A 27,157-nucleotide genomic window follows, 5' to 3' on the forward strand; every position below is an offset into this window, starting at 1 on the left:
TGAAAGTTGCTTTAGAGAAATTTATCTTTTGGCTTTCAGGAAAAGCAGTTTCTAATGATGATGATGTTCAGAAAGCTGATGTATCATCCACGGGTCAAGGAGTTATTGACAAGGATTCATTGGGACCTCTTTTATTACAGGCAAGTACAAATTAGGCCCTAGTAAATGCCTATGGAGCCAAATACTTAAGGCAGGAGAAAATACTAAAATGAAATATGCAATCTTGTAGTAATAAACTAGTATGCAAGAACCATGCAGAAGTATGTTTGAAAAGGTCAGGAATAAAATCTATCATGTTTTCTTATTTTTGCTGAAGTTCTCTGTAGAAGGAAATATAACAACCTTTGACTTTTCATAATATTCCTTTGCTTTATTTACTCCAGCAGTCATTAGCAAATTACTACTGAAGCAGTGCTTATTTGTACAAGCAGTATTTTATTTCTTGTAGGGTTTAGACATTAAATGGAGGAGTTTTTGCAAGGAGAGCTTTGTTATGTGTGTTTGCATTTGTGTTACTAAATTATGAAGCATTTTAAATGAATGTTGCCATCAAGTAAAATAACCCAAGAATAATAGTAAATAAAGGTATGTAGCAGATAGCCTTTCTTTACGCTTAGAGAACCAATCTGATATTTACAACTTCATCAAAACATTTTTGAAGCTTAATTTTTTAACATAGATATTAAATTTTTCTTTCAATTAAGAACATACAGTATTTGGCTAGATCCTCTTATTTCATCACTTGATAGTGGAAATGTCTTCATATTCATGACTGCTACTTGTTTCTAGTGAACTTCTTGTTTCAATTTTCTAACTGTTGAATTAATGTTACAAATTCATGATCTAGTGTTCATATGAATCAATAATGAAACAAGGAGGCTGGTTATCAATGTGAAAGCTGAATGGAATATCACATGGACATATTAATTATTATTATTTAAATAATTCCCTGCCAGACACACTTTTCCTCGAAGAGGAATTTAAAACTTCATCTCTATCCTTGAAAATAAGTGAATATTTTGTAAATTGACATTTATCACCTGCACAGTTTTTAAACTAAAATTATGTTCAAAATTAGTTGGTATGTCATATATGATATGATATGTTGTCACGTTAATATTTAGGCATTGGATGGCTTCCTCTTTGTTGTAAATCGAGATGGGAACATAGTATTTGTATCGGAAAATGTCACACAGTATCTGCAGTATAAACAAGAAGATTTGGTTAATACAAGTGTCTATGGTATCTTGCATGAAGAGGACCGGAAGGACTTTCTTAAAAACTTACCTAAATCTTCAGGTAGTAAAAGTTGATTTACTACACTTACTAGACTTTTTGGAAGCAATCAGAGAAGAAAAAAATGCCTTGTAAAGGATAACCTTTCTAAACAGTTAACTTATGTAAAGAATATTTTATGACAAAAATATCTTAATCTTGATAAATACTATTGTGTTTTTACAATAGCATGCCATCAGAAATAAATGTGCTGGAAATTCATACTTTACTTTAGCCTTTGCAATTGGTTTACCTATACCTTTAAAACAGTGACACTAAAGGAATACCTTCTCTGATACCTCAAGGCTAGCTGAAGGAACGGCTTGTTTTTAAAATGTGTGAATGACTTCTCAGCACTCCTTCAAATCACTGAAAGTGTCGTGCAAAAGGAAGAGTGTTTTTTACTTAGTCCTCAATACTCCTGTTTTATACCAAGCTATATTGATGGTATATTGAGAAGGCATCTTCAAGTAGTCTTTAATATCTGCAATCTAGGAATAGAGTATCTAAATTAAGAAGAATCAGTTCTGAGTTGATTGTATCTGAAAGTCTATATGAATTCTTACTTTGTTCTTTTAAGTTAGTGGAGTTGCTTGGACTAATGAAACACCTAGACAGAAGAGCCATACATTCAATTGCCGGATGATGGTGAAAAGCTCTCACGATCTCTTGGAAGATATAGGTGCCTACCAGGATATACATCAGAGATATGAAACTATGCAGTGCTTTGCTTTATCGCAGCCAAGAGCTATGATGGAAGAGGGGGAAGGTAGGAATTTTTGTGGAATTGTCGTACATAGAAATTTCCATGAAAGGTCTATGGTGTTTTGCAAACCATTTTCAAGAACGCAGCAACTTTAGTCCTTACTGCCAGTACTTCCATTGTAACTACAAGAGACACTTCACCTATTTTATTAGATTCTTCAAAACAGTAAAAAAAGAGATGATGAAAGAGGAAACATTCTTTTTTAAATACAGATTTGCAGTCCTGCATGATTTGTGTGGCACGTCGTATCACAACTGCAGAAAGGGTGTTGCCAGCAAATCCAGAGAGCTTTATTACAAGACATGATCTTTCAGGTAGGAAGTATACCTAGGAGGAAGGTATGAAGGAGTCTTCTTTGTCCATATGCTTTTGTTTTAAATTAATGGAGTATGTATTGTGTATCTGTAGTGACTAACAGAATTCATACTGAGAATTCCCAACTGCTTTTTACGATATACCATTGTTGGTAGTGAGGTGTTGAAAAACCTGTGGGAGGCATTTTCTTCTCTATGTTACTGTTTGGTAGGTTGTTAAAAAGCATTACTTGTGTTTTTACTAGCATTTCAAACGGTTGTCGTTCTGCTTTCCTTTACGTGGAAGAAATACTTTAGGTCATAACTGAAGCAAATGGAAGTCCTTCAGAATGTTTGTATTTTTATACAATACGTGAGCTAATGTTTAAAGTGGTTTATGCTGTTTAAATCGAAAGAGTTGTATAATCTAAATGGGACTTTTTCAGATGCCAGTTTGTGTTTATAATGTTCATTCCGTGTAGCTGGCCAGTGTTTTTTAAAATTATACTCTGTGTGCATCTCTTAGATCCCTGTAACCAGGGACTAGAGTTACTGTTTTTTAAAGCTCTGACAGTGACCTGTGGGTCTTACTCAGTTATATAAATCCCTTTGGTTAGTGATACTTCAACAAGCAGCATCATATTCTCATATGGCAGATAATTCATAAATGTAACTTCTGCATGCTCAGAACTTGGTGATTAAAGGGGTTATATTGGAGCCTTATGAAATGCACCATGTTTATACAAGAAGAATTGTCATAGTCATAAAGAGTTTAATTTGTGTATTTTCTTTCCCGTTAAGGCAAACTTGTCAACATTGATACAAACTCATTACGATCTTCCATGAGACCCGGCTTTGAAGATATAATTCGTCGGTGTATTCAGAGATTCTTATGCCACAATGATGGGCAGTCATGGTCAAATAAACGCCACTATCATGAAGGTAAAACGACATCAGCCTACAATGTTTGGGTCACATTGCTTATCCTAGGGGCTGGATTTTTTTTTTCTGAAAAACAAAAATGCTAAATTCTGCCTATGTTCCTTTTTTTTCCTTGGTTTTTGTTAATTACTGTGGTTCATTTACAAGCTGAAGGAGGATGACCTCTTGAGAATGAGGAATTCTTCTGAAAGTTATTCTGTTTTTTCAGTGTGTTTATTTTGGAAATTATCATGGAAAACACCAGGTACATGATCTGGGGTGCTCAAGGAAGCTGTTTTTCCACAGATGGATACAGCAATGATAGAGACTGTTATATTTCTGTGATGACAGGTCATCTTCAATTATCCTAAGCTTGTTATTTTTGGTTAATGTTAGTTTGACATTATTTTGATTCATTCTTTCATTTTGTTAAAGAACCACTCTCTGAAAGTGATAACAGTTGTGTTGATGGCTTTTTCTTATTCTCAAGACACAGGGCTCAAAATACTTTCAGCGTTCCAGTGCCACATATTTTGTAATGCTAATTTGATAACCTTAATAGATGAGTGAAGTACAGCCATAGTCTTCAGTAAGAAAGATTATGTTTTCTAATTATTCCAAACTGTACTCTTTTTGAAGGATTTAAAAAGTAATTCAAACAGAGGGGCTATTAAATAAAGAGAAACTTGTACTGTCAGAAAACGGATTTTCCATTCCATTGAAAGTTCTTCAACATAACTGATCAAATGAATCCTGAACAGTTTCCACAATTTTTTAATTGAAGCAACCTTAAAAATGCTTCCCCAAGCAGGAACCATGGAATCTGCAATCTGGCCTTGGAATTCTGTTAAAAAATGTAGAACTTTGCAAGTTGTGTCTGGTGAGCACAAAATATTGCAGCATCAAAAAATCTTGTTTGCTTTTGTCTTCCCTCTATTGATAGAGGATAAATTGTGGAATACTTCCTTTTTCTCTGTATCTGTCTTGGGTGTGTCTTATTTATTTATTTGTTTGTTTAGTTAGTTTTAAAGTTTTAGGGGTTTTAGAGTTTTTTTTTTTAACTTCAGTAAATGAAAGATATTGTGTCAAAAATATCTTATAATTCATATTAATAATTCTTGGGATTTAAAATATTAACTATATTTGTGTATTCCCTTTACAGCTTATACACAAGGTCATGCTGAAACCCCATTGTATCGGTTTTCTTTAGCGGATGGTACAATAGTGACAGCACAAACAAAGAGTAAACTGTTTCGAAATCCTGTAACTAATGATCGCCATGGATTTGTTTCTACCCACTTCCTTCACAGGTGAAATTAGTAGTATCTCTTTATAATTTAAGGGTCACAGTTTTTAACAATACATCTGACCTTCAAGATAACTTGAGAAAAATAGCATACTAAAATATTTTACCTGATTAAAACTCAGATGGGGAATAATTTGGGAAGCAGAGCTGCATAGCATACAAATAAATGTGTAAACCTAACAGAGTCCCATTTTAACTGTGTGGCAGAAAGACAGTGACAGTCAAAAGAGGATTTTTTTCTCAATACATGCACAAAGCCTGTGCTATGTTTTTATTAGTCTTTTGTGGTAGCACTGATGAAACACTGAAAATAGAAATGCTCAGTCATATGCTTTTGCAGACCAATTAAAAAGATGAAAAACCCTCTCAGATGCATAATCCTTAACTGGAATGTACCTTCGAGTAGTATTTCTTCTGACTTGTTCTTGTTTTTTGCAAGAATTACTGAAATGTCACTCTGGAGGGAATCTGTCTCCTTCTGGCCTTAAAGTGCCTCCAGATGCTGAAAAATTAGTAACTGAGCTTGTTCAGGGTCACACATTGTTAATGTGCACAGTAGAATGGTGTCAGCCGTTGACTCAGGAGGGGGATGAAAGAAGGAGGATCTTTAAATTGATAAATCTGATTAATAATCTGACCATTGATTAAAGTTTTTTGAGGCAGTGATACTGTATGTGCTTATAACTTGAAGCCCCCAAAGGATCAAGTATTTCTGTAATGAATAAATTAATGTCATGGCTTAGGTCTGCTTTTGTGGAAGCTTGAATTCTCACTGCTCTTTTTTGGAAAACATATTTGGGCAATTATTTAATAATGTATTTGTAGCACATGATTCCAAATAAGGTTTTAATTTGTTTTCTTTGGGTTTCTGGGGATGATGTTGAATTCACAGAGAGCAAAATGGATATCGGCCAAATCCTAATGCTGTTGGGCAAAACATCAGAGCACCTGTGACTGGAAACACAAGTTCTGTTAATGGTCTTATGAACATGTCATCTGGTCAAGCCGTGTCAATGCAGAACAGGAACTATGGGATGGGAGATCCCAGTGCAGTGGGTCAGCTCACCAGCGCTCGATATGGAGGCCCTGGGAATATGGGGCTCGTGAACTCTGGACCCGGAATGCAGTCCTCTGCTTATCAGAGTAACAGTTTTGGGTTAAATATAAGTAGCCCACCACATGGTAGTCCTGGCTTAACTTCCAACCAGCAGAATCTAATGGTATCTCCTAGGAATCGAGGGAGTCCAAAAATGAGTTCACACCAGTATTCTCCAGTTACAGGTATTTTATCTTTGCTATAAGCTCTTTTTTTTTTTTTTTTTCAAGCTATCTTTCCTCACTTTTATCTGAATTCCATCCTTCATCCATTTTAACCATTCTTTATGACCCTGTATGTGTTACTTGAATGCAGTATACCTGACCCCATGGTAAAAATGTATTTTAAAATTATTAACTCAGTGTGGCAGTCATACATAATCCAAAGGAAGACTGGATACAGGCAGTACTTTAATAAGTTTGATCTCTGTCACATGATACAGGTATGCACTCGCCAATGGGATCTGCCAGCAACAGTAGCAACAGCACTTTCTCTAGCAGTTCCCTTAGTGCTCTGCAAGCCATTAGTGAGGGTGTTGGAAATTCCCTTTTATCGACACTTTCTTCACCGGGTCCAAAACTGGATAATTCCCCAAACATTAGCATAACTCAGCAAAGTAAAACAAGTACGCAGGACTCCAAAAGCCCTTCTGGTTTGTATTGTGAACAAAACCAAGTGGAAAGTTCCATCTGCCAGTCGAACAGCAGGGATCTCTTTAGTGAAAAAGACAGTAAAGAAGGTAATCTGGAGGCGTCTGAAAGTCAGAGAGGACCATCTGAGAGCAAGGGGCATAAAAAACTCCTTCAGCTACTCACGTGCTCCTCAGATGAAAGAGGTCATTCTACGGCATCAAACTCACCTTTAGACTCAAATTGTAAAGAATCTTCTACCAGCGTTTCCAGTCCTTCCGGGGTTTCCTCATCAACATCTGGAGGGGTATCTTCCTCCTCAAACATGCATGGATCGCTCCTGCAAGAGAAGCACAGGATTTTACATAAGCTGTTGCAGAATGGTAATTCTCCAGCAGAGGTGGCCAAGATCACAGCTGAAGCTACTGGTAAAGACACATACCATGATACTAGCAACACAGCCTCCTGTGGAGAAGGCACTGTCAAACACGAACAACTGAGCCCAAAGAAGAAAGAAAACAATGCTTTACTAAGATATCTGCTAGATAAAGATGATATTAAGGACCCGCTTTCCAAAGACTTGAAGCCTAAAGCAGAAGGTGCGGATAATAAGATGGGGCAATGCACAAGTTCTACAATTCCTACTTCAAGTCAAGAGAAAGAGATGAAAATAAAAATGGAACCAGCAGAGGAGGTACAGTATAATGTAAAATGATGGCAGTGACCTAACCAATATTTTATGACTACAGTGAATGACTAAATATAGAACACTCTACAGTGTGCATGTGTAAACATTTCTAAAAAAGTTCTGTGCAAGTGATATGAAACAATAAACTCAGGTTTAATTGTGAATGAAAAAGCACAAACGGGAACAAACAAACAGGAACAAAAATAACAACTACAGGATATGTATATAACCAAATCTGATGTCCTGAAGTCCTGGACTAATGTTTTAAATTATTGTACAATTAAGGTAATAGTTGCAAATTATTTCTCAAAATTAGATCTTAGCACATGTTTGGGTTAATGGCTTAGTAGGAAGTGGGGCAGTAACTGCCTCTGTAATTAGTTGGCAATACAAGAGCGAAAGGTAACATGTGATTTTGTTTTGAAAATATAAACAGTACACAAAAATGTGTAAGACTTGAAAGAGCCATGATCTGCTTTAGTTCATTCATTGGTTTTAGTGCTCATTTTCTTTTCTTAAATGAGGGAATATGGTCTTCCAAATATATATATATGTATATGTATATATATTCAGCATTCAAATAAATGCATATTAAAATGTTTAAATGTATATATAATTTGTATAAATAAATACAAATAAATTCTGGAGCTGGAATTCCAAGAAATGTCACGATACAGAAAACTAGCACCATGGAACAACTATTCTGGAACTAGCAGTTCACTTGTTAGGAACAGATGTTCTTAAAATTGTAATCTGTATATAATATTTTTGTATTTAAGTCCTACAATTTGGAACTTCAAAGTAAACAGTACTTGTCAGTATGCAGAGTTTACTGGAGGTGTATCAATTTCTTAGACCTTGAATTTCCCAAATCAGTAATAACTGGGTAGAAAAAAACAAACCACAATTTTTTATAATAGCTACTGGCTGACTATCAATGAAACACCTTATAACGTTGCTTGAATACCACTTACGGAAAAGTCACTAACAACTCTGTAATAGTACATAAGATGCAGTTTCAGTACTTGCTCCTGAGATGTAATTAAGGTATTCAGAGAAGCTTCTTCTGTGAAGATATGGATCCACTTATATATGAGTTATTTTTCTATTGAAACTGTATCTGATTTAAAGACAAATTTTAAAAGAAAGTTCAGTTTAGAAACTGAATGGAAAAAAGGGTGCACAATTTTCGTGTCTTGTAGGGTCACTGGTAGCTTTTTGTGTATGATAGATGCATTGTTTGTCACTGAATGGTACACGTTCTCGATGTTGTTCACTATCATTAGTGTTTTTATCTTTGTAACTTGTGATGATTGAAATGTTAATATTCAGAAGTGCTTTTCATTTTAGTTATGTGTGTTTTCTGCTCATTTTCAAAATTACTCAAGCAAAAAGTATCTAAATGATATATGAAGTTCTTTGGAAGTTAACAGATAGGTCAAGGTAGTGTCAGTGAATTAAAACATTTGTCTCCCAGTCATGTAATTTCAGATTAGTGGGGAGCTATGTAAAAATTGAAGTATAGCCATGTGAGAGTAAATAACCTTGGTATTTTACTGCATCATTTTCAGATGAACGGAGACTTGGATAATTTGGATGCAATTCTAGGTGATCTTACTAGTTCAGAGTTTTACAATAATGCTATGTCTGCAAATGGAAATAACCCTGGAACAAAGCAAGCATTATTTCAAGGAAATGCCCTGTTGGGTAAGGAATTAAATCTACCACCTGGGTTTTAAAGTTAAGGTTTTTCTTCTTACCTGATGTAAACATAATGCATCCTCAAACCCTTAGAGAATACTTTCTTCATCTCCTGTATCTTCAAGAATAAATGTAATGCAAAATGGCTAATTATGATTTCATAGGCTATTATATACACTATTAGCTGTCTTGACAATGCTCACCTGCTACATGCACAATGAAGAACATTCAGTTCCTTGTTTTATGGTTTATTCTGGCTTCGTCTAATGCAGATTTCTCAGAGACAAGTCATCAAGAAAGATGTTTTGTGAGTCATAAATTCAAATTGAGACTTTTTATCCCTATCTAGGGATATAATCTGGGATCAGTGACAAGCTTTTATTTTCTTTCTTGTTCTATGTGAAAACATCTTGTGGCTGGTAAATTCTAATCGTTACTCCTTGACATCAAAAGGAATGCCCTTCCTTAGCAGGAGGGGAGGATAACCTAGCTAGTAGACCAGCATCATGGTAGTTGTTGCTTTCTTTCATGACACTGGTCGTCGTCTTGATTATATAGGGCAATGGATTGCTGACAACTGAAGGAGGTGAAACATGGATAATGAAAAATATGAAACCAGGTACAAGAACATGTAAGGCCACTGACACTGTTGGCTGTGAAGCACAGTGATTTGTGTGTTAATTGTCCGTGGAGGACACTGTGCTCAGGAACGCACCATGTCTGGATTCCAGCTGTTCCAAACAGAGCTATTTGTTTCTACCTCCATATGGGAGTTAACCAAAGTCTGGGCAGTCCACTTACAGATATCAAGAAGTCTGTAATACCAAGTTCATTATACCACTTAAATTAAGATTAATCTCTTTTTCTGTGTAGGGCCAAAGGGAACTACCTATGATTTTTTTTGCAAAAGGTCCTAACTGTGTGTTCAAAATGGGAATTTTGTTGTGAAAATACAAGCAACTTAACTGTTCCTGGCATGCTTAAGATCAAGTATATGAGCTCATAAAGAGATAAGACTAATTTAAGCCATTAGTAGCCTATTTTATTTGAAATGTACAGTTGCATGCATCTTTTAATTCTTTGACAGGTGTGAAGAGTCCCCAGTCTGTGCAGACCACTCACCTACCTTTCAACAAAGCCTTGTCTTTAGACAGCCCTATTGGCTCAGGTGCTTCCATGAGGAATGTCAACGCGTTCTCCAGTTTACAAAAGCAAAACTTGATGGGTGGAAGTCCAAGAATGATTGAAAACCAAGAAAATTTTGGAGCAAATCTGGGTTTGTTGGTTGTATACAAACAGCTCTCTCATTGTAAAGGAAATAGCTTTTATGTTTAAAAAATTTGCAAGATTAAAATACACATTTCAGTTAGAAGAAACTTTAACATTAGAGAATTTTTATTTTACCATCATTAATACCACTGAATTATTACTTAAGGTAAAATTATAAGAACATAACTGTTAACTGTGGCATTACCAATATTTTAAGTAATTAAATTATTTTTTACTATTTTGAGCTTTTAGTTTTACATGTGCTTTTGATATATAGAAGCAAGAACAGTTCACAGTGGCAGCCAGTCATTATAAATTTTATGTATATTTAGATTCATACAGTTTTTCTATGTTTTAGAACTTGGCATGGTGAACTCTAGATGCTTTTGTAGGACTTCAGTCAGTTGCTCTGACGTTAACAGGTGCACTCGGTGGAATAGCAAAATAATTCTAAAACCAAAATACATAACGCACTCCAGATAATAAATTTTTGTGTTTTCTGCTCTTCATTATAGCAAGCACTCCCAACAGAAATGTGGCGATGAATCAGCACCAGTCAGGAGACTGGGGTTTGCCAAACTCCAAAGTGAACAGATTGGAATCTGCAAGTTCTGCTTCCATGTTGAGACCAGGACCTGAATTTAGTACAACCCTTCCAAGGCCCCCGGAGGGTGGGCTGCCTGTTCGCTCTAACAGCATACCCGGAACTAGGCCAATGCCCCAACAGCAAATGATTCACATGAGTAAGTTCTTAACTTCCTATTGTCCTACGTAGCACTGTCTCACTGGTGTCTTGGTAAGCATTCACCAGCAGAATCCTTGCACTTTCGGTAAAATGCTAGAATTTCATTGGAAGGCTTTTGGAGGTAGAGACTCTTATTGTTCCCTGACTATGACATTTTATGACTTTCTGGTGAAGTTCTTACTTTCTTCTGGTGCTGGGTGTCTCATACGCAGATAATTTGTTCCGGGTCCTAAGACTGGGGTGGAGGGTACAATTTCTGAGTATTTCTTTAGTGCAGTACTTCTCTGCTAAATTCCAGGAACTAAGTGGCATCTATGATTCCATATGTGAAGATACTAGCATTGTGGTTAATTTAATTCATCCTATTTGATATAGATGCTTCTTTTTTTTTTGTCTTTTTTTTTTTTTCTTTTTTTTCCCTTCTGTTAACTTCTTGGTAATCAATGTCTTTTAAAGTCTTTCTCTCCAGTATTTCAAAATTCTTTTCACATGGAGTAGCCAAATTTCATATAAAGCCACATTGCAAATACTGTTTTTCTTCAAAGTATTCATGTGTGCATGAGAGACAATAACCTGTATGTCTAAAGTATGAACAGTCTTAAAACCTGCGGGTTTTTTCTGTTCTGTATCTCTAACAAAGGTTTAGTCTAGAGCTGAAATTCTCCAGACTACTATGCCAATACCAGTATGCCCCAAACCAGCTTAAATAGACAGAATTCCTTTCTTACCCTGGAAAGCTACCAGGGCTGTTACCAGTTCTCTTAAACAGACTTACTATTTCAATGCAACAAATGGATATAAGGTTAAATACAGAAGAAATTTGTCTGGTCTGGTCCTGACTAAGTGAGAATTTTCCAGCTTAGCTCCCTAGAAGTCACTGATGCTCAGTGATTCATACCGATATGGGGAAATAATGGGATGACATAAACTCTCCTATGTAGTGCTGTATGTCCCTGGATAGGTAGAGGGAAGAAAGTACTCCCAAAGAGCAAAATGTTACGTATTTTGTGTTTCTTTTGATTTCCACTCTGTATTGGAATTTAAAATGCCAGATTTTGATGTCACTGTGACAGTGTATATTTGCTGGTACCCAGATGTCATTGTCCAGAATTTTTGTTGGTTTTTTTTTTTTCATGTAAAGTGCTATGTCTCTCATGCTCCTATTTAGAGGCTAAAGGATTAGAAATAGCAATTCTGCTCTAACAGGCGTAGCAGGTTTAGGTCACTGTCTGCCGTATTTAAATGTGTCTGTTATATATGTGAAATTATCTTGACTGTGACTTTATGTGTGTGTATACACTGTAAAACATAATGGAAAGCTCACGAAGCTACACTGCTTGACTATTTGTGTGATCATCCTAATAGGAGCACTAGGAGAGTAAGATGAGACCTTCAGTTTTTAAAAAATACATAAATGTTTTACCTTGCAGGACCAAATGAGATAAACATTGACATGGGGGCGAATGTGTATGGACAGCCTGGACCATCCAACCAGCCTGGATTGTGGCCTGACCATATGATGTCCATGGAGCAAGTGTCACGGGGTTCACAAAACAGGTAGAATTGGGGAAGGTTTTGAGGTAATTCTAAATACGAGTGTTCGCTGTCTGTCGGAAGAATTTAAGACCCGGAAATAAGATTGTGTAGCATACAAAGTGGGGATAACAGACTGGAGCCTGAATTCCATTTCTGGAATGTTTCAGAAATGTTTCCATTTCTGCTGGTGATCTGACACTGGATATTTTTTAACCCAGCTCCACAAAAGGCATTGGTAACAAAATCTATCAATCCTTGAGTTGGGAGGCACAGAAAAAAGAGATGGGAGACTCTGAAATCATATCTCCGCGGCACATGGCAGAAACCAGTAAAAAACAGAATTTATGTGTGCTCAAGGGTGCGTGGAAGGTGACTGGGCGTTTTAGGACATAAATTTGGTACTTAAGTTGTTAAGTCTTCCTTCAGTCGTCTGGGTGACTATCATACTCAGCCTTATCCAAGTCAATATATTATATAAAAACTGTAGTTTTCCTTGTAATGGTTGTAATGAATTTCTTCACTGAAAGAGGGGTCAAGCATTGGAATGGGCTGCCCAGGGAGATGGTGGAGACACCATTCCTAATGTGTTCAAGAAACAACTGGACGTTGCACTTAGTGCTTGCGATAAGTGTGGTTGACAATGTGGTATTCACTCAAAGGTTGCCTTCCATGATCTTGGTGGCCTTTTCCAGCCGTATTGATTTTTGTGGGTTTTTTTTTATTTATAGACAATTAGTTAGAAGCTCTTTGGATGATCTCTTATGTTCGGCACCAAATGTGGAAGGCCAGAATGATGAAAGGGCACTTCTGGATCAGCTGCACACACTACTGAGTAATACAGATGTCACAGGTCTGGAAGAAATTGACAGAGCATTAGGAATTCCTGATCTTGTAAACCAAGTAAGTAAACAGATATTTAGGCCATTGATTTTCCAAAGACGAGTATTGTTTTGTTACTTGAAAGTGAAGAGGGCTTCCTCATTTACTTCATCTCCTCACATCCTCATCTTCATACATGTCCCTTTAGAAACCTTTACTTTGACTAATGATTTTCAGTGGAGAAACTCAGCATGGATTAAATTTCTTGGGCATGACAAGAAATGCCAAGTGGCATATTCTTTCAGAAGTTTATTGTATAATGCCTTGGTATATCTAGGTGGAGTTTGGGGCGTAATTCATTATAATTCTATAAACTGAGAATTGTGTTGGGTTTCCTTAGTCAGCCTGCTGTCAGCTGAGCTTAAGTTGTGAATTATTTGACTGGCAGTGATGTGGATGCTTTCCTGTCCTTCAGTTTCAGGTTGAATTTGCATGGCTAGCAAATAGGAAAAAGAACTTCTGTGAGTAATTTGGAAGTTGCTAAGACCCACATGTCACTATCATTTGTACAAACAGCATCAAAAAGCGCAGAAGGGCTTGAATGGTGACACTGGTCTGCCTGTGTCTGCAGTGTGCAGCTAAATTGATTTTAAAATGAATTATTATTATTAAGCATTTTTGCTTTTTCATTAGTTTGGAGATAGAACTAACAGTAGCTGTCCGTGCTATGTTCTACCCAAGAAATCGCTGGTTGGTGTATCATGCTGTGTTAGCTTTATTGCTTCTTTAGGAATTCTGTATGTACTGCTAGTGAAAGCATTTCTGTATCTGTTGAAGGGACAAGCTTTGGAACCCAAACAAGACTCATTTCAAGGTCAGGAATCTTCAGTTATGATTGACCAGAAGCCTTTGTTATATGGTCAGCCCTATCAAGGACAAGGGGCAGCAATGCCAGGAGGTTTTAGTAACATCCAGGGACAACAGCCGTCTTTTAATTCAGTGATGAATCAGATGAGCCAACTGAGCAATTTCCCTCTGCAAAGTGTGCATCCCCGAGCAAACATCCTGAGACCTCGGACCAACACACCAAAGCAGCTGCGCATGCAGCTCCAGCAGAGGCTCCAGGGACAGCAGGTAATTCTTTGCTCCTACATTTACCCTTCCTTCGTGTTTCAGAATGGAATCACTTTCACACAGAATTGTGTTGCTTCACACATAAAACAATGGACATTACAACATATGACTGAGAGGGTGGATCCTTTATTTTGACAGTGCTTCTCACTGAATTGCCAGATGGCCGTAGCAGTGAAAGAACATTTATTAGGGCAAGTGGTTCTCCTTGCCCTAAGAGCCTCCCTAGCTGCAGATTGGATTGGCTCCTGCAGCGCACAAAACGACTGCTAGCTAAAGCAGTGCTATTATAGAATGTAACTCTGCATGATCTCTTTATCCACGTTTAGCATTTTTTCACAACCTCATGGATAGCATTAAATTGCAGCTGTATTTTTTCCTGTAAATCAGGTGTTACTTCTTTGTCACTGTGTTTTCTAACTAATCATTTGGGCTTATCAATGTGTGGCTTTGCCTTCCATTTAGTGATGTTATTTTAAGTATTTTCTTTGGATAAAAGATGAGAGAATAGATCCAGCCACACAGACCTTAACACTAGGTTGAAAACACTGCTTAAAAATTGGTGCGTGATTTCAGCATTGAATTCCCCACGTGAAAATGCAGGCTCGGTATTATTAAATACAGTGTACTAATAAAACTCGGAAAACTGAACTACTGCTGTGTGACATGGTGTGCGAACAGAATACATGCAGGTAACACCAAGGCAAGAACAACACACAGCTGAAGTGCAAAGAGTAGGTTTATTCCATCATCTTGGATACCAAAAAACAGAGACACGTACACTGCTAAGCTTATTTTAGCAGGGGCAAAAAGCACCCAGGCTTGAGCCCTGCATTCCATATGAAAAGGGCTTGGAGCATGCACAGTCCTTCACCAGGCTGTAGTTTCACATCTCCAAACCCTCTTATCTCCCTTCTGCCACCTTTACAAAGAGGCCCAAGTCTATGCGAAAGGCTTTTAAAAGTCTTTAACAACATCCTGCTATCTTTTGTGAGAAAATTCCATTTCTTCTCCGTAGACAGAAAACATCCCAGGGCAAACACAAATACGTGGATTTTCTCAGCCACAGTATTTTCTAACATCTCCCAGGTGCATGGTTGGTCCTTGAGAGAAAACAATTCTAAAAACAACTTCTTCTCTCTCCTTGCTAATCTTCCATTTTTCAACCCTTTCCTCTCCACATGTGGAACAGCAGTGTTAGGAAATACTGTTCTCTCTCTTGGTTTTCTGTGACACTAGTTGTTTGAAACAAATAGATAGTCTGCTCTTTATTCCTAAAGAGTGCTGATTTTAAGGGAAATAACCAAAGCCAGTTAATGCTGCACTGTTTGAAGGGTTTTTCTTTTTGTGTGTTTGAGCTGTTTAAAAAAATAGTTTGGTTCTTCAGGTACATTAGACAAGGCAAAAACTAGCCATTGCACTTTATGGATTCAAGAGGTCTGTAAAGAAAATGTTTTGCAGGAGTTGCCATTACTTTGTTCAGGTACTGTTATTTTCAAGCTAATAGTGCTAAAATGTCTTTTTCCAAGTTTATGAATCAGAGCCGTCAAACGCTTGAAATAAAAATGGAAAATCCAGTCAGTGGTACTAACTCAGTGATGAGACCAGTTCTGCAGCCACAGGTGGGATCCCAGGTAAGTGCTTATTACAGTAGCCACCTGTTTAGAATTTCAACCTTCTTTCATGGCTTTAGAGCATTCCTCTTTGGTTTTGTTCCTCGGCATAGTTTTAAAAAAGGGGGGGGTTTACCTCCCTTATTCCTAAGGTTGCAGGGGGATTTGTTATTAGATCATGATGTCAATTCGGTATGCCAAGTTTTTCTGTGTAAAATATCATCGTTTAGCACTAATTTAATGAAAACTTTCATCTTAATATTTTGGTGATTATTTTTTATATTGACTGTGGGTTTTCCTTGACTTGCTGGGTCTTAGGAATGAGTTTGATTAACTGACGTGATTTTATTTGTACAAACATCTTCTAATATGATTTTTCTTCTCTTTGGGGGATAGCAGCAAGGTTTTCTTAATGCTCAAATGGTGGCTCAGCGTAACAGGGAACTGATAAGTCACCATTTTAGACAACAGAGGATGGCAATGATGATGCAGCAGCAACAGCAACCTCAGGCCTTCAGTCCACCACCAAATGTGACAGCCTCAGGAAGCATGGATAGTGCTTTGACGGGCCCTCCAATGGCTCAAGTTCCTTCACAGCAATTCCCCTATCCGCCTAATTATGGTACTAGTACTAGCATGTTTGACTGGTTTTTGTTTTTCATTTGTCTGATATTCTTTTCCCTTTTGATATTAATCCAAACTACCTAAATACCAATCACTCTGAAAAAGGGAATATACTGCTACAAAAAAGGATGACTTTTCCCCTTCCAATCACTGCAAGCAGATAAACCAGAGGTACTAGGTAATGATAACTGAAGCATATTGTGTCTGTCTCCTTTAAGGAATAAGCCAACAACCTGATCCTGCATTTAGTAGAGTATCAAGCCCTCCCAATCCAATGATATCATCAAGAATTGGACCCTCCCAGAACCCTATGCTGCAGCATCCTCAGTCAGCAACAATGTACCAGTCCTCAGAGATGAAAGGCTGGCCCTCAGGAAGCGTGCCCAGAAACAGGTGAACTTCGCAATTAAAACCTGTTTCTCAAAAAGTGTCTTTCATTTCGCTGGAAGTAGAAACTATGTTAAATAGCATGTAGCAGGAAGAGGATTTACAAGAGGAAAAGGATTTACAATGTCTTTCTAGGGTCTGTATTGTCCTTCATCCTGCTCTGGTTTGGGAAACGATTAGGTGTATTTTATGCTTAGCTCCGTTGATTCAAATTGGACCTCTACAATCTTTGTAACCAGAAGCAACATTCAGTCTTTAAATATTAACTTAATATTTGAAGAAAAAATAACTTGGGGTAGGGGGTGGGAAAATACAAGATATCAAATAGTATTACAGTGGATGATATAGCTGTAATAGTAGCCTCCAAAAAGGTTACATTAGGCATGCGCATACAACTGTGCATTTCTAAAAACTCGAGTTCCTTTTGGGAGGGGAGTTTCCATGTTAAACAGATACTAGGTAAAAACAGGTAAATGTGAAAATAGTTTTATCTTCCGTGTGTTGACAGCTGGTGCAGGGAAGGCAATACATCTCCCTGGAAGGTAATTTTTTGTGTCCTTTTGTACTTCAGTTCTTTTCCCCAGCAGCAGTTCAGCCATCAGGGTAACCCCGCAGCGTACAGCATGATGCACATGAATGGCAGCAGTGGCCACATTGGACAGATGAGTATTAATACCATGCCTATGTCAGGACTGCCTATGGGTCCAGACCAGGTAAGCTGTACAGCAAGACTGATGAAAAGATTTGCTGACTCTTTTTCCATTGAGTACAGTCTGCTTATATCCATTCCTCTGGCACAACCCTGCTCTCAGTTAGCCTGTTTGTATTTGCATCTGTGGCCCTATTAATTTAATGTCCTGAGAGATACTTTCTTTTTGATGATACGTAAGAAAATTCACAATGAACCCAAACTGTGTGCTGGGATTAGCTGTTGACTTGGAAGTATCGTGGGTAGGATCAAGCCTTAAACTGCACAAAGGATGATGGAATACTTCTGAACCCCAGAAAAAAAACGCCATGGACATTGTAGAGTGCATCTTCAGCAGATCTGGAAAATTATATGTAATGGCTCTTACAAGTCAGACTAATAATCCTGATACTGCAGTATCCTTCTGGCAGACACTGATGATGATACTTGCCCTTACAAGACCTTAGAGTAGCTTGTGTATGCATAGCCAGAAACTACGGAAAATTTAGACCCCTCGTGTAAGGGGAAAATGTGCTAATAACAGGCGCTGAAAAGAAAGCTGAAATACAAAATACACTTTTACACTTTTGCTACAATCTTTCCACAAAATACCTAGGATGAGCAACATAATACTGACATTAACTATATCTATTCAAGAAGTACCTCATAAAATTTTGTCCAGCATACCTGAGGAAGCAGAATAATGAGGATTTCTGAGGGGTAGGTAAAGTTTTGGAGGACTTTGAAATGACAAATGCCTTTTATAAAGAGGAGAATATGTGAAATGTTAGATTTTCCAGATCTACGTGGCATAAAGATAACCAAAGAGTGTGTTTATGAAATTCTAGGACAGCATTTATTTTCTAGATCATTTTCAAAGTAGAGCACTAAAAGGCTATTCTTCTGCTTCTAGGCATTGACTGTCAGTAGTTCCTTATTCCAAACGCAGTACACGAACCATTTCTTTCAGCAAAGATGTCTTCTCTGATGAAAGTATCTTTTCTTTAGCAGAAATACTGCTGACATCCAGAACCACATCTTCAAACAAGAATGGCTGAATGCACTGCTGTTAGAAAGTGACACATCTTTCATGGCAAGTCATACTGGGCTTACAGAAACCAGTGACAGATTTCCTCATCCAGAGGAAAACAAACCAAAAAAACTCCTACCCAACAAAAAATACATTTTAGTAGAAGTAGTCTGTGTATTACTGTTTGATGTGGGGTACAAAAAAAGGTTGTTAATATTTTTGGCACTCTTCCTTTAGAAATGTGAATTTGGTAATTCCATTTTAATAGATTTGATGGGTAGACTTCTGGTATACATTATCTGTTTACTGTAGCTATCCAAAGCGCTTTCGCCCAGGCAGACAGAAGTGGCTGGAAAAGTCACAGGGGTAAGAATTTCCTGCTTTCTCTAATAACAATATCTGACAGAGAATGTAGTTCTTAGCTTGACTCTTTTATATGAATCCCTGAATATAAATGCTGCTTTTAGTCTCTTACCCCAAGAGTCAGGGATTTCCCAAGCAAAGTAGCAGTGCAAAATTAATTGGCACATGCTAGTCCAAAATCCTGTCCGTTGAAGGCAAGGGATAAACAGAGATGATAAACAATTTAAATTATTTAAACACAGTTGTGACTAATATTTACATATTGCTGTGCAGCTGAGTGCACTTTATAGAAGACTATATAATGGATTAATGCAATATCGTTGATAAGGACTTAATATGAAGGCAGAGTGTGCTCAAGTTCCTTCTCAAACACAATCTCTTTTGAATTATTTGAAAAGACTGCATAATGTAATGTTTTCTGTGTATGGAAATTAGAGCAATAATTTTTCATCTTTTTTTGAAAATATCTTCGGAAAACTCAAGGCAAGACACTGCAGTCAGAATCAGAATTTTGCAGTCTTTTTGTGAATAAATTTTGTAAATATGATCTTTAAAATAATGTATTATATATATGACTTTTGTAGGTCACTAACTCATTTTTGCGGAGTTTGTGAAGCTAAATATTTAACAAAATTGATTTCTGAAAACTGAGTGTAGTTGAGGTCCAAATAGAATTTTTTTATTATTATTAAATTTAAGGACTTTGAAGCTGGGTGACTTTGGCCCACGTATTTCTCTTCTTTGGTCTTCAACACTTGATTTATTTTTACATCTTTAACACAGAGCTTTTTATAAAAAAAAAAAAGACCGGTCGTTCAATACTTTCTCCACCTGTGAGCACTTTTGTTACATTTATTTTTACCTAAGGCAATTTGACACGAAGGCTCTGCATTATGAGATCTTACAGCTTGTCAGGACAGACATGTCTGTCTGTAAGAGGTTGCCTTTTCAGTTGATGAATCTGGATTGTGTCTTTTTGGTCAATTTGAATGAACTATAAATGTTCTTTGAAAATGTTTGTCTGTTGCAAAATATTTGTTGTTATGTAACGTCCAGAAATCTTAAAGGATATTAAGCCACACTTCAACCAAATGTCTACGCCTCATTGGATTGTTCTAATAGTAACGAATGTATTTTCTAAGCAGATTTCTGTCATCGCAGTGTTTAAGTCTGGTTACGTATTATTTGCTGATAACATGGGGGGTTTTTTCTCCCCTCCATTTTGGGTGCTTGAAATGAAGATCCCTTTGCACTTTTTGCAGTAGCAAGGAATTAAACCGCTAAACCTTCATAAGGGATGACGCAGAAATGTTTGTGTGGTGCTTCTGTTCTGTTGTGCATTGTGTAATGGAAAACTGATTTCTCCCAAGTGAGTAAAAGAAACCAAAAAAACCCTGATCTGTGTTCTTCTTTGCATACTGTTAGCAAGAGGGGGGTTTTATTGTTCAGAATACTCCGTGATCTTCCACTATAATAGAAGTAAGTTTCAATAGAAACAGTCTCAAAAACTCATCCTTGGGCCTAGCCAGATGTGTTTCAAAGGGAATGTTGTGTCAATCGATCTACTTCATGCAGCCCTGTCTCTTCCACTAGTGCCGAGTATATAGATTATCACAGCATTTATTTGAACTTTTCAGTCCAATTCATGTGTGTTTATACTGCAAAACCATCAAAAGCCTAAAGAACTCGTATCCTTTTATTTCTCGGAACATTATCTATTTGTTGAGTAAGGGCTACTTACGGAGGGTGAAAGGCCACAATCCCTTGCTTTTTATATCAAATTAGAGTAGAACAATATTTATATTTTGTACTTGTTCATTATACTGATGGAAACTACAAACACCGGTTGCTTTCATTAGGTGAGTTCTTACACTGCCATATACATCTTGCAGTACAATTTTTTTTAAGGTTAGTAATTCTATTTATACATCTATGTATAACTGGTACCTACCTGGCTGCCATTACAAAGGCTCATCCTTTTCTCATCTGTTTAGGATGTTGTAGCTTTCCAGTACCTACTTTTTTTTCCGAATTAAACAATTTTTAGTTAAAACCTGATGAAGGGGCAGGGGGCATTTTTGAAATGCATTGACAGCCTCTTTCATGGCAGCACTAAACAGTACATCTGGTTTGAAATCTGTTGAGATTTAGTTACCACCATCAATTTTGCTTTGGTTCTACAGCAGTAGATTTTTCTGAATGTTTTTTAAATAAACCCCATGTAACATTATTCACCAGTAAGAGATGAACTAGCTAGCACAGCAGTCTCTGATCACTGCTGCATAAGAGTGTTGTTTTGCTATGTCTCTGTTACTATTTTGATCACAGAAACCATGTCTTTATTAAACTTGGATGTAGTGTACCTTTTTTCTTGGCCTAAAATACTGCTTCCAAAGTGAGAAATTCAGACCATGTTTCTGTCACCAGACAAAACGTGAATGTTGCACCAGTTAGCACACCTTTTATTACAGAATTTATGCGCAGACTCCCAGAAGACGGAATGATACAGCGAGTGTGAAACCATGTAATTCTGAGAGCAATATTTTAAAAAATTCTCAGGAGAAGGCATACGGTATGGAGAATTGCATCTAAGTTTAGTTTACATTATACGTATTGCTTGAAAGATCTGTACCTTTATTTTGCAAAACAGAAAAATCATGGGTTCTGACTTATAAAAGGGTTGGTTGTAAGGTGTAACTGCCCTTCTGGTTTTTGTGTTTGGATGTTAATAATAATGTAAATAAAGGTTTTTATTTAAAATCATAACTTGGTGACACTGTATGAGCTAATACTTTAAGGCTGATTATCCCGTAAAGGTCAGAGAAAATTCCCTGCCATCACTGATGAAAACTGTGTATAAAGAATGATTTACATTTTATCCTAGTTGGCCGTAAAAGCTGAGGGAGTAACAGCTGCGACCTTTCACTTATGAGACACGCATTTAGCACTGACACCAGCTAGAACTTAAGTCTTTTTCAACTTAAATAGCAAGCTCTAGGAGAGCTCAAAGGAGAAGAGGTGCTATCTTTCCCCAGACTTGGCAACAACGCACCTTTCATTACGTACCGGCTGTTTCTTCTGCCACGTACAGGTCTCACAGCTCAGTATTTTCTGTAAGGGGCAAGGTAACTGTTCCGCCTTCTGACGGACGAGGAACAGGTGCAGTAACGCTGGCCCTGCAGGAGTTTAACAGTCACAATCTCGCCTTGCCAGAGACTGTGGGCTAAACACACAAGGCCATGCAACTTTTAAAAAAATCTAACCTCATATTCTTTCTGCATGCACACTGGGAATGGCAGATAGCTAGAACTTTTCTCTGGAAAGCACCAGAAATGTAGGGGTTTTGGGGAACTTAATCTAAGTCTTTTTTTACTTACTTGTATGGATCCAGGATCTCATCATCTAGTAGATTTTTCTGATAATCCATGAAATTTTTAACAAGTTATAATGACTCCACTTCTGCTTGTTGAGCGGGGTTTTGTTTTGTTTTTTTTTCTTATTCCTAAATTCAAGTGCATTTTTTTGAGTATGGGACTGTGGTACCAGGGATCTACATGCCTGGATATAATTCCACTGCAAAACCAGGAAGGGTTTCAAAATAGTTTCTGTGCTGGCTTTTTCCACTGCATTTCTACAAGGGCAAGTTAAGTTTGCATTTTGAAAAAAATACCTCTTTGTTAGGAGTGAAGGCCACAGTTGGTTGAGTCTGTCCCATGAGCGCCCTCAGGCATTTGCTTTTAAACACAAATAGCCGAGTAACATGAAACAAATGATAAATACAACTCTCACCACTAGTGCCTGTACTACAATGTATGTAATAATGTTCTTATGAAATTGCTCAAATAATTCTGTACACTGTGCTTCCTTAGTAAAATTACAGGTTTTTTCCCTGTGAAGCCTTTGAACAATAACTGCCATTCAGAACATTTACTTTTTTGCAGACTAAAGTATAACTAGATTATTGACTACAAGTATTGAACTCTCAGAGGTGCCTTTTTTTAAAAATAAATGTAAAAGTTACACTGCTAAGTAAACACTGCTTTCTTAAAGGAACTGTTTTGGTTTTGAAGTACAGTATAATATTACCACATAAAAATCTTCATACAAATCTGATTTTGTTAAAATTTAAGATGTACATTTACTGAAATTTTTCAGTACCTTTAAAACTGAATAAATTCTGACTTAGCATTTTGAGAAATGGTGTGTGGGCGTTACACTCATTTTTATTAACAAATTCCTTCACAACCTGAAGAATTTATTTTCAAACAGTACACTGATCAATATTTACAAAACCCCTCCAAAAATCTGGCATCCTGTTAGTCAAGATTTTCTCTGATCTTCACAGAGGTGACAATACGACGAACAAGTTGATGTGGAACTAAAATGTATCCTCAGAGGAAACTGAAGAAATTCCACGGTGTGGAGAACGCTTGGTGTTGCTGACTTCAGTTTCTGAATCTTTTCACAGTTCTTTTCAGCCATTATCTTTACCCCAGTGATAAGCAAAAGCATCCTTGTTTTCCAAATCTTGCCTTCACGTTGTACTTGGCTTTGAAGTTTTTCTCATGACAACTAAAGATACAGGTGAACTGGAATTTGTTTTAAGGTCCCTTCACCTGTCTGTGTAAACACTGCCGCTGCAGTGGCAGTCCTCTTTGGGATGTGGCTGGGTTTCCTCCTCGGTCAATTCCTGAACCAGCGTTAGTTGTGTCTTCTTGAAGTAAAATGCCTTGTGAAGCAGGTGAGGTATAATCCAAAGCAAAAAAAGCAGGTACAACAGTGGATTTGAGAGACCTGTATTTCTGACAGCGTTTCCCATAATTTCACTGCTTCTCTTCAACTCACCAGTGCAAACATTCTATCTATTTCAGCCTCAAAGTTTGTCCCGTCCTTCAGGTGAATGTTAACAGTTCATTTAGTCTGTACATGGATTCAACTCCTGGCCAGTTTGTATCCTCATGGAGGTGCAGCAGCTGGGGGAGATCAGCCCTCCCAGCCTTCCCACAGTTGTCCTCTTTAAAATAAAACAAATGCAGTTTAGTGGATAACATTCCAGTAGAGAGTAGCAAGAAAAGCATTTTTAATGGCTCCAGGCAGTGAAAAACAATGGAAATACTGTGAACCACCAATAAAAGCATAGCAGGTGTATGACAAACAGTTCAATGGTATTTGAAACTTCAACCTGTACAAAGTGTGTTAATTCAACCTTCATTTCGGTTCTAAAGCCAATCTTAGATCTCTGCAATCAGAAATAAAACCACTGCATTATAGGAGCAAGTCCCCTCGGGCAAGACCAGACTCTGCCTAGGAAAGGGACTGGCACTTGTGTTTTCCACTGGCCAGTTTGAGAGCACTTTGTGATTTTTAATGAATTGAAGTCTCTGCCTTCTTTTTAAGGGGAGATTCAGAGACAGTAACAGGCAGCGGTAACTTTTTAATATACTTAAATTTGTACCTCATCTTTGAGCTCTGGCAGTTTGAGAACTGCCAGATTGTGATCAAGTTTTAAAGGGCAGCTCAGTAAGGAAAAGGTGATTTAGATCCAAATCTGTCTTGTAATCTCTCTGTTTTAAATTCCTTTTTCTGCTTGCGGCACAGGCTGTAGAGCGAGAAAATACATGATGCTGCCTCACTACTCATTAGAAATTACAGTCGGTTTTGTTCTTTCTGGATTGTGCGAAAAACCACCAGGTAGCTGCTACTAGTTTAAATTTAGACAAAACCAATGTACTGGTCTTTAATTTTTACTGGCAATTGACCATAATTGGTTTCTTCAACTGAGCATCTACCTTCACTTGTTTAAAATGGCCTTGACCTTAATGCTCCAAGATTCCCAATAGAGAAGAGGTTTTCTGCAGCAATGGTTGTCAGTAATGATGGCAGTATCATATTTCTTGCATAATTTAGAGCACTTTCCTCCTAAGCATTCCATGAGAATAGATGATGATGTTAAAAAAGGTGGTGCATGCAAAAAGAGAAGGGAAAAGCTAAGTAAAAGCTAATGCTTTTGGTGAATTGCTCCCAACTCACAGTGACTTGGCAGATGATGGTCTCTTCACATCTGGCCATTTTCGACGCTGAAACTGCCTAATTTTCAAGCAGCAAAAGGAGAAAAAAAGTTAACCATCACCAAGAAAACAACCAGCACCACAATCTGATGAGGAAGAAGAAGAATTCAGCCAGAATTCTGACTACTAAGATCAGAGCATAGTCTAACATTGAAACAAATTGCTCCAGTGTTTCAAAGCAAGTGGGATGGAAAGGTCTTTCAAATGCCCTTTCAGGCCAGGCCTTTCCCTGTGGTTCCCAGTCCCACACTTGCTCTTTCAACATGAAGGTAGTACTTAAGAATATTAATGTAACTTTGTTTTATAAATGTACCTGTACTGCTCATAGCTTCCATCTTTGAGTCCTAGGTGAAAAAAAATTAACAATGTTACTAACAGTTGCCTGTATGAGGTAAATCACAACTTCAAAAACAAACACTCAAGAATGTAATGAATTCCCTGATGCTTTGAGTAACCTAGAACGCCCTCACATCTGATGCTGCACTAAACAGAAGTTTGGAGCAGAACTCTGGAAGTTCCTTCCAACTTCAGCTGACCTGTGGGCTTCATAGTGGCTATTAGGGTAATCTCTCCCTCTTCCACTAGTATTGTTCCTTCCTCGTCTTCTCCTGCATCTCAGCAATATTTATCACTATGCCAAGGGTCATTCTTCATCTTGAAAACATGACATAACACAAACTGAACGTGTACAAAAATCTAAGAATGCAGCTATCCCACTCAGCAGGACAATACTGGTGTAAGTAAACCCTAAAATCCTTTTGACTGATTCAAGTTTCATAATGGTGAGGGTTCTTTGGGGAGTTGGTGAGTGCAACAGAACAGACACTCACCAAGATCCATGTTCCTTGTTCTTGGATTGCATTGCTTATACCCTCTGCAACTTCTGAGTTCCATGAGCTGGACATGCAGTTGATTAAGAACATCTCTGTCAAGCGTATTCACTGCATTAATTAGCTGCAATAAACAGAGGGTTCTTGTTAGCAACTATTGCTCTGCAATTTGGTAACTTTTGGAATACAGGCAGTTTATTTGTAACAGGAACGAGCCGCATTGTACTAATTTATATGATACCAGCCTTAACTACATCCTGCAGCAATACTGTGCGATTTCAGTTTATTGTTGATAAGTAGCAATGAGGTAGTATTTCTTGAGCTGTGGTCTCAAGGTCTGTGATCAGATACCTGATATGGATCGGTATTGAGATCAAAATACTCCAAAAATCCAGTAGCAAATTCACAGAACAGGAAGTTGTGGGTCTCGTTGATTGTCCTCAAACACCAGTATGTGTTGTTGTTGGCACTGGTACAGGCACAGAAAGGGCCCACTGTGAATTGAAGAGTTACAAAGACATAAGCTACAGGCTTCTGTCTTTAGCACTGCTAATTACTTTCTGTTTATGGTATTACTTTAGTCACAGTTACTCTCGTTCTCACTCCTGAGCTCTAAAGCAGAGAATGCCTTCCAGCATCAGCTTCTTGTTCTGTGCACACCTAACCCACACGCCATGACTACCAATCACAGTAACATCTTGTCTGGTTGCTTTCTCTGGTTGTGAAACATTCCAGACGGTGAGATACCTTGCAGATCAGTGAACAGTATTCAGTATCTGTAGCTTATTTGCCGTTGGTTTTACCCCTCTGCCTTTCATGCGAGAATAATGACCACACTGAAACAGATAATTTACTATGGAGAAGACTGTATGGCTTTGGTTACGGAGCTAATAAAACCAACCCAACATCCCGACCCAGTCTAGCCAAAATTGGCCCCCTATTCCTTAGTTTACAGTAGTCTTACGTGTCCACAGGGGAGCAGTTTGCCAGTGCTGGTTATCGTGGGTGAAGCAGGTCAGACCAGGCATGCTGCACGTGTCATTATTTTTAATTCTCTTAAGCAATTTGCGCAGTTTCTTCTTCCGTCTCTGCTCTCGCAGCAGCCACAGCCTGTCTTTCTCCTGTAGGACTTTCCTGCACGCATGAAGTATTAGGGTCATGCAAACTCTGCTAGACTTGAACATACCTAAAATATCCTGATGTAGCTAATAAAATTAGCCGCTCGGAGGGAAAGAATCCACATTTTTTAATTAAATGGTGCTTCATACAAATGGAGATAGCAATACAAATTCAATAGCAATGGAAAAATAAAGCAGCCAGCGGGGCTTGTAAGCCTGAGGTTTGCAATGTGCTTTTTTCAAAAGCAGAGACCTTATCTT

At 37.7% G+C, this 27,157-nt stretch overlaps 2 protein-coding genes across 15 annotated transcripts in view; one reads left to right on the forward strand and one right to left on the reverse strand.

The window, feature by feature from the left end:
- The window catches only part of NCOA3 (nuclear receptor coactivator 3), a 53,560-nt gene extending 31,914 nt beyond the window's left edge, over nucleotides 1–21,646 (forward strand). For 5 of the 9 annotated variants that reach the window (XM_066199291.1, XM_066199292.1, XM_066199289.1 and 2 more), the window contains 18 exons: nucleotides 40–140; nucleotides 1,125–1,299; nucleotides 1,856–2,044; nucleotides 2,254–2,355; nucleotides 3,136–3,276; nucleotides 4,418–4,565; nucleotides 5,454–5,842; nucleotides 6,100–6,980; nucleotides 8,546–8,681; nucleotides 9,763–9,951; nucleotides 10,460–10,687; nucleotides 12,120–12,246; nucleotides 12,954–13,125; nucleotides 13,882–14,178; nucleotides 15,705–15,809; nucleotides 16,185–16,410; nucleotides 16,631–16,805; nucleotides 17,371–18,452. In XM_066199291.1, coding sequence (XP_066055388.1) covers nucleotides 40–140; nucleotides 1,125–1,299; nucleotides 1,856–2,044; nucleotides 2,254–2,355; nucleotides 3,136–3,276; nucleotides 4,418–4,565; nucleotides 5,454–5,842; nucleotides 6,100–6,980; nucleotides 8,546–8,681; nucleotides 9,763–9,951; nucleotides 10,460–10,687; nucleotides 12,120–12,246; nucleotides 12,954–13,125; nucleotides 13,882–14,178; nucleotides 15,705–15,809; nucleotides 16,185–16,410; nucleotides 16,631–16,805; nucleotides 17,371–17,647 — 4,058 coding nt within the window. In that variant the 3' untranslated portion in view covers nucleotides 17,648–18,452. Of the gene's footprint in view, nucleotides 1–39; nucleotides 141–1,124; nucleotides 1,300–1,855; nucleotides 2,045–2,253; nucleotides 2,356–3,135; nucleotides 3,277–4,417; nucleotides 4,566–5,453; nucleotides 5,843–6,099; nucleotides 6,981–8,545; nucleotides 8,682–9,762; nucleotides 9,952–10,459; nucleotides 10,688–12,119; nucleotides 12,247–12,953; nucleotides 13,126–13,881; nucleotides 14,179–15,704; nucleotides 15,810–16,184; nucleotides 16,411–16,630; nucleotides 16,806–17,370; nucleotides 18,453–18,495 lie in introns of those variants that run through there. The other 4 variants (XM_066199294.1, XM_066199297.1, XM_066199296.1 and 1 more) reach the window with 4 other exon arrangements.
- A 1,468-nt stretch (nucleotides 21,647–23,114) lies between these two features.
- SULF2 (sulfatase 2) overlaps nucleotides 23,115–27,157 on the reverse strand; it is an 82,772-nt gene continuing 78,729 nt past the window's right edge. For all 6 annotated transcript variants that reach the window (XM_066199301.1, XM_066199300.1, XM_066199302.1 and 3 more), the window contains 6 exons: nucleotides 26,743–26,912; nucleotides 26,130–26,272; nucleotides 25,779–25,902; nucleotides 25,262–25,292; nucleotides 24,911–24,967; nucleotides 23,115–23,894 (listed from right to left, as the gene is read on the reverse strand). In XM_066199301.1, the coding sequence (XP_066055398.1) occupies nucleotides 23,864–23,894; nucleotides 24,911–24,967; nucleotides 25,262–25,292; nucleotides 25,779–25,902; nucleotides 26,130–26,272; nucleotides 26,743–26,912 (556 nt within the window). In that variant the 3' untranslated portion in view covers nucleotides 23,115–23,863. The remainder of the gene's footprint in view (nucleotides 23,895–24,910; nucleotides 24,968–25,261; nucleotides 25,293–25,778; nucleotides 25,903–26,129; nucleotides 26,273–26,742; nucleotides 26,913–27,157) is intronic.

This window comes from Chamaea fasciata, unplaced genomic scaffold (genome assembly GCF_029207755.1).
Source record: "Chamaea fasciata isolate MVZ Bird 193981 ecotype frontalis unplaced genomic scaffold, bChaFas1.0.hap1 SCAF_17, whole genome shotgun sequence".
In the NCBI taxonomy this organism is placed as follows: domain Eukaryota; kingdom Metazoa; phylum Chordata; class Aves; order Passeriformes; family Sylviidae; genus Chamaea; species Chamaea fasciata.